The sequence below is a fragment of the Piliocolobus tephrosceles genome, chromosome 4 (genome assembly GCF_002776525.5).
Source record: "Piliocolobus tephrosceles isolate RC106 chromosome 4, ASM277652v3, whole genome shotgun sequence".
Taxonomy (NCBI): domain Eukaryota; kingdom Metazoa; phylum Chordata; class Mammalia; order Primates; family Cercopithecidae; genus Piliocolobus; species Piliocolobus tephrosceles.
In genome coordinates, this window is record NC_045437.1 from 119,720,133 (window position 1) to 119,726,826 (window position 6,694).

The 6,694-nt window shown below is 48.7% G+C and overlaps 1 protein-coding gene across 1 annotated transcript in view; it reads right to left on the reverse strand.

The window, feature by feature from the left end:
- Window positions 1-6,694, reverse strand: part of GABRP (gamma-aminobutyric acid type A receptor subunit pi) — a 40,126-nt gene that overhangs the window by 23,374 nt on the left and 10,058 nt on the right. The window contains exon 2 of the mRNA XM_023218762.1: window positions 12-106. Within this exon, the coding sequence (XP_023074530.1) occupies window positions 12-64 (53 nt within the window). The 5' untranslated portion in view covers window positions 65-106. The remainder of the gene's footprint in view (window positions 1-11; window positions 107-6,694) is intronic.

Consider the following 6,694-nt stretch of genomic DNA (forward strand, 5'->3'; position numbering starts at 1 on the left):
GCAAGGCTCACCTTTCAGTGAAGAGACTCAGACACACGAAGGCCAAGTGGAGGCTATAGTTCATGTTGAGGAGCTGTTCCCACCGAGGGGTTGAAGGAAGAATCACCTGGGAAACAGAGGGGGCAAGGTAAGTGGAAGGCAGTGCAACAGGCTCACTGGCTCCTGGCTAGCCTCTCTCTCTGGTGGGTGGCCAGTGTGGCATTTTCTCAGCATGCATAGGAGGCAGCCTCTTTCCATACCTTTTGGTTACAGCTCCTTCTCCCTGTGTTCCCTCCAGGAATGACTTCATTTTGGAGGATTTTTTTTTTTAATTAAATTTTTATTTTTTTGAAACAGGGTCTCACTCACTTCACCCAGGCTGAAGTGCAGAGGCATGAGATCTCGGTTCACTGCAGCTCTACTTCCCAGGCTCCAACAATGCTCCTACCTTAGCCTCCTAAGTAGCTGGGACTACAGGCACGTACCACCACACCCGGCTAATTTTTTTTGTATTTTTGGTAGAGATGGGGTTTCATCATGTTGCCCAGGCTGGTCTCGAACTCCTAAGCTCAAGTGATCCATCTGCCTTGGCCTCCCAAAGTGCTGGGAATACAGGCATGGGCCACTACGCCCGGCCCAGGATTATGTTTTAAATCTACCCCAGATTAAGACTGGGACTTTGTGTGGAGAGCGGTTCATTAGCACCAGAAAGGCAGCCAGTTTATCCCCTGGGCCACATCTACTAGGAGCCAAGGCTATCCTTGCCCTGTCCTTGTCCCAGCTTTACCAGGAAGGACACTCTCCACTCTATACTCACCTAGACCAAGCCAGACATTCTCTTATTTATGCCTAGGTCTTGGCTTGTGGGGCCAGTAGTGTAGACAGGAAACAAAAACCTGAGAGCCTTCAGTGTCAGGAAGTCATGAGTTAGATGCTGTCCCACAGAGCTTACTCCATCCTCACTGTGGCCTTGTGTAGTGGGCAGGTTAATCCCTGTATTATTACGACAAGGAAACAGGTGCATGGGAAGGACACATGCTAGTGAGTGCCAGGGGAGACTTTGAATCCAGGGCTGGCTGCCTCCCCTGGGTACTCTCTTCCTTCAGAGCAGGCTGGGGCCTGGGCCTTAGTTCACCCGAGGATCCTTGCTGCTGTTGTCACCTCCTAGACCTTGTCCCTGTGTTTCCTGAAGCCTTCCAGCTGGTGTGTATGTGAGGACCATTGGTGGGGCATGGCCCAGGGGCCCAGCCTCCTCAGATTCAGGAGCTGCTGTCAGGCCTCCCTCTGAGGGAGCAGGGGGCAGCCAGGCAGGCCAGCCTGTGACCTGTCATGCTGGTGACAGCACAATGGGGGTGCTCAGGCTGAGGCCCTGTTCTCAGGCAGCCCTGGGTTGATTACCTTCTCTGTGGCAACCTCTGTGAAACAAGCCACTTTCTAGAATGTGGCCATTCTGGAGCTTAGGGTGTGATTCAGCCATTCATTAGTATTATTTTACTTTCAAAACCAATACACGCTCATTGTAGAAATGGCAACAACTCAGAAATTAAAAGTGTAAGTCCCAATGATGTGTTAATATGGATTCATCGATGAAAACAACTGTGTCCCTCTGATGTGGGATGTTGACAGTAAAGAAAGTTTTATGTGCAGGGAAGGCTCAATTTTGCTGTGACTCAAAATTGCTCTAAAAAAGAAGTCTATTTAAAAACAAAAACAAACACACAAAAAAGCACTCCCCCCTCATTTCTTCTCTTTTGTCTCATACTTCAGAAATAACTACTGATAACAGTTGCTTTATCTACAGATACACATATATATTTATATACATGTATATCTCTGTATCAAAAAAATTAAAAAGCAAAATTGGGGCAATAGCATGCTTTTTTGCTGCTTACTTTTTTAACTTAATAATTATAGCAAACATTTATTGAACACTTAATGCATGCTTACAACTGTGCCATGCATATCTACAGTCCTCACAACTCTTTGAAGTAGGGTGTACCATTCTCCCCATTTTACAGGTGAGAATACTGAGGATTAGAGAGGATAAGGAATATTTCCAAGGTTAAGTAGCACATGAGGGGCAGAAAAGTGCATCTAAGCAAGCTGACCTAAGTCCTTTTAATGAATGCACCGTGAAACATGCTGTGTTGCAGTATCAGTGACACCTTCCATGTCAATTCCTATAATCCGCCTTATTCTTTCTAATGGCTGCAAGGTATCTCATGGTCTGAATATACCAACATTTCTAGAACACAGCTCCTACCAGGAATGTTGTTATTTCCAAAGTTTTACTATTACAAAATCAGGGAAGAACAGTTTTGCACACAGGTAAACTCTTATCATTCTATTCTCTGTTGTGTTAGCTCTTTTGTTCCACTCATTGAAAATACCAGCTATAAAATCAACATTATAAATCTACCAACAATCATATCCACATTCTCTTCCTTTAGTCCATCTCCCCAGTCCCTGTCCTTTTGCTGTCCAAGCATTGAGTTTAAGGGGGGTCCATGGAGCAGCTCCTATGCTCTCCGTTGCCTCATTCAATTTTCCAAAGGTTTATTGAGCTCCTCCTATGAACTAGGCATGTGAAAGGCACCACCAGAACACCCATCTAGTGAGGAAGAGAAGCATGTGAGTGGTAAATGAACATTCCCTATAGCCATCCTATAACAGGAGCAGAGGACGGGATACTTGGTATGAAAAAGAGTGGGGAGGATGGGGCAATGTCAAAAGGAAGTCACAGAGAAGATAATTTGATTCTTGAAGAGTGTGTTGCATTTGCCAGGTGGACAAAGGAGAGTGAGGGCCCTCCAAATGCTGGACAGAGATGTGGAGGCTTGCCCATGGCCTCTCTCCCACAGGCTTATCAGCCTCCTCCCACCAGCCCTTGGCTGTCTGTGTGTTTCTCCTGGTCTGGCCTGAATGAACATGGTTCCACTTCAGCATATTCCTCATTTCCTCCTCCTCCTATGGGAAACGGCCCTCGATCGAGTGAGTTGGGGAACCATCCGGTCTTCAGTTCCAAGACTCCTCTTGAATAGTGCTTTCCTGGTGGCCAAACTTCTGTTAGGGAGATGTAACATTTGGCCCTGGGCCTCTCAACCTCCTCTAGGGAGTCTCGTGATCTGAGAAGCTTCGCCCAGGCTAGAGCCAGAAATGGAATCCCATCCTACCCTGTTTGCTTGGTTAAGTTGCTAAACATGTCTCATTTTATAAGGGAAGAAAAGAGAAGAAGGAACAAGCCTTCTAAATGCCCATGAATTGTTAGAAGCCATGTCTGGTGCCTAACTTCATTTGATTCTCACGGCTGTTGGCCCAGTAGGTGTTAATTTTTAGAGTCAAATCTCAGATTTGCAAAGGATTTGGCTGAGGTCACACAGTTAAGTGGCATGATTTAAATCTGTTTTCCAAGTCCCTTTTCTTTGCCCTGCATCTAGGAGGAGGACCTCCAGCACCCCCAAGCTGAACTGGATTCCGCTTGAATCTTGTCGTTTTTATACCAAACCTATCTGGGGGATGGAGTGTTGCATCCGCGCAACATCCCAAGTGACAAGTGCAGCTGATGCCATCAATCCCTGTGGCAGAAGAGCCACAGTGGCTATTTATGTGTCGGCTAGCCTCCACTGGAGGCTCAGGCCACCAGTTCTGGTCCAGATGCTGGGGGAGGGCATTTAGTGGAGAGGTACTGAGCCACCAGAGGGCAGTGTCCTAAGGGTTGTCCCCAAAGCTGCAACACAGATGTTGACTGAAACCACCGAGTCTTCTGCATCTGCAGAGACATGGTACTCAGGAGGTCCTAGGAGGCTCCTGAGTAGGGGTAGCCCATGCATTATTCTGCCCTGACGGCATCTCTGGCCAAGGTCCTACCTCCACTTGTAGAGGAGACCTTGAACTCTGGATTCCGACACACCCGAGTCATTTAACCTCTCAGAGTCTCAGTTTTCCCATCTGACAAATGGGAATAGAAAACACTCAATAAACATTAGTTTTCATTCTCCTCTGCCTTCCATGTCGTCCATGGGAATTCAGTGATTCCACTATGGCTAACAGAACCTAAAGCTCAAGCTCTTCCTAATACACCCCAGGTGCCACTCAGAGTGTTAGTTAACTGGCATCACCCGAGGAAGGACAGAGTCAGGCACAGGGCATTAGGGTCATGTAGGGAGCTGATGGCACCTTTTTCTGAACCAGAAATCCAGCCCAATGTCTCCCAGTCTCCCCGCCTCTTCCTGGGTTGGCCTGCTGGGCCTCTGTACTCTGTGCTCTTGGCCTCTATGTCTCTTCAACACTTCCCAGGCTGGAAGCAGAAGTAATTCCAAGATGTGCAGGGTTCTACTCCCATTTCTACTCTATTCCCAGAATTTCTACCACATAAATATAGTGACTCTCCCAGTTGTCACCTCCGGCTTCCTTCCTATGCAGGCACTGTTTTCCTATCCTTGTCACTTCAGCATAGACAGAATCATTTGTTGGAAAGCAGGAGTAGAGCCTGAATTAGGTTAAGGTGAGGAAAGGCATTATTGCCATGGGTCCTCCTTAAGAAAATCCCAGAAGATAAAGTGGTGTGGCCTGTGCCCTGTGTCTGCTGGGTCTTGGCCGGCTGGTGCAGAGGAGTGAATGACTGTGGCTATAGTGAGGACAGCAGGGGCTCTAATCTTGGCTCTGCTGCTCGTCCTGCAGTGGCACTCCCTGACACACATTAGGTGTTCAGCAGAGACCAGACCTGACCCCTCCCTTGGTCCCAGCAGGGCTTGTATTTAGATCTCCCTCCCTCCCCTCTCCAGACACCTGGAGGGGCCAGCAGTTTCCTTACCAGGCAGTTGTTGAGGCTCCGTTAGGGCAAGTCCTTCAGGCTTACAGGCAGGACTTTCGGGCAAGGCACAGTCTTCTGGGTCCCCAGAGTTCTCCCCATCCTCAGCCCTGTCCCCTAGTATGTGGACACGCAGCCACCCTCAGATAGAGTGGCTCTCTGCGGAAGAATAGAGCTGCTGAACCTGCTGTGCAGAAACAGAGGTGGGCGGAGCCTCTCAAAGCCCCGACTTTGGTCGGGGCACTGACTGGTCCTGAGTGTCTGGAGATCGTCTGGTCCTGAGTGTCTGGAGATTGTCAGCTCTTGCTATAGCTACTGCCTCCAGGGGTTTGATTCTGACATCATGTCTCAGTCTTGCTCCCAGACCTCTGCCAGAAAAGACCCCTGAGATCAGGGACCCATGAGAGTCAGATAAAGTGGTGACCCCACCGACTATGCCAGGCTCTGAATTTGGTGGACAGCCCTCCATCCTGGTGCAATGGAATGGCTATAGTGGCCACTTCACTTCCTTAGGCCTCAGCTTCCCATCTATAAAATGAGAAGCTGACTGTGTGTAAAACTCTGATTTCTTGTTGTGTATTTTAAGAGCATCTTTGGGATCAATAGAAAGCCTATTCCATGTTAAAAGAGACTTTTGCATCCCAGGACCTAATGCTTTCCAGCCTGGGAAGTTTCAAAAAGACAGAAGGCAACAGTATGCAGGATAGGGGTGCAGGAGGTCAACGCAGGAGGAAGCAGGGAGACTGGAAGACATTGGGCTGGATTTCTCCAACCCTCCACCTTCCCCCATTCCGCCCTCACACAGAGGATTCTTTTAACTCCCCACAAAGTCCTTTCAGGAGCATCCCAGAGAGGGAGGCCTTCTTCCTCCCTGGCCAAGCAAACCTCCTAAGAGAAGTGCTTGGACAGTGCTCACTGAGCCCTGGGTCATCCCCTCATCATAGCCAGTGGCCCTAAACTCACTCTTGGCTCCAGTCATGCAGGTAGGGGGTAGGGGATTCCTTGGAGGCTTGGCTTTGTACCCTGAGGGAACTGGGAGCTAGGAGGGACTCAGATGGAGGGGCAGGGAGAGAGCTGAGGCTGTGGTGAGAGGCCCAGAGGCATCTCCTTCCCTCCTGACATTATGGTGAAGCTCCTGCCTAGACCCAGTCTAGGAGCTGGGAAGGGAGAGACCCAGAAAGAGAAAGGAAAGGGAGCAAATGGAGGGGCAGGAAGGGGAGGGCCTCAGCATACAATACACTATAGATGCCTGTGGCCCCAAACCAACTTCCTTAGTGAGCTTCTGGAGCCTGGCCAGCCTGGAAAACATTGCTCTGCTGGTGGGTAAGGAGTGGGCACCTAAAGAGACAGCGCTTTCATTTCTCAGGAGAGGCCTCACTTTCACTTGGGAACCTTGCAGGTGGCTAGAGCAGGAATGGCTTAGGAGCCTGTGTCAGGTTCTCAATGAATGAACAGTGATCCCGGGCTTTTCTCAAAAAGTCTAAGATGTTCTCACACAGAACAAAGGCTCCAGAGTAACAGACAATTCAGAGTCGGGAGGTGGGAGTGGGAGGGTTTCCTCTGATTCAGGAACAGTGAGACTTAGATGAAGGAACATGGGCTGGCTAGCTGCATGGCCTGGACAAGTTGCTGAACCTCTCTGGATCTCCATTTCTTATCTGACCAATGGGGCTGATGCTTCCTTACAGGGTTACCGTAAGGAGTCAGCAATGACAGATGTGCTAACACATCTGAAAGCACCTGGCACCTTGACCTGGCACATTGTAGGTACTCAACAAATCGTTTTCTTTGTCCTGATAGTGTAGTATCTTGTCAAGTTTGTACTTATCTATCCAAACCTCCATTCAGGTATCTATCTTCTATCTATCTATCTATCTATCTATCTATCTATCTATCTATCTATCT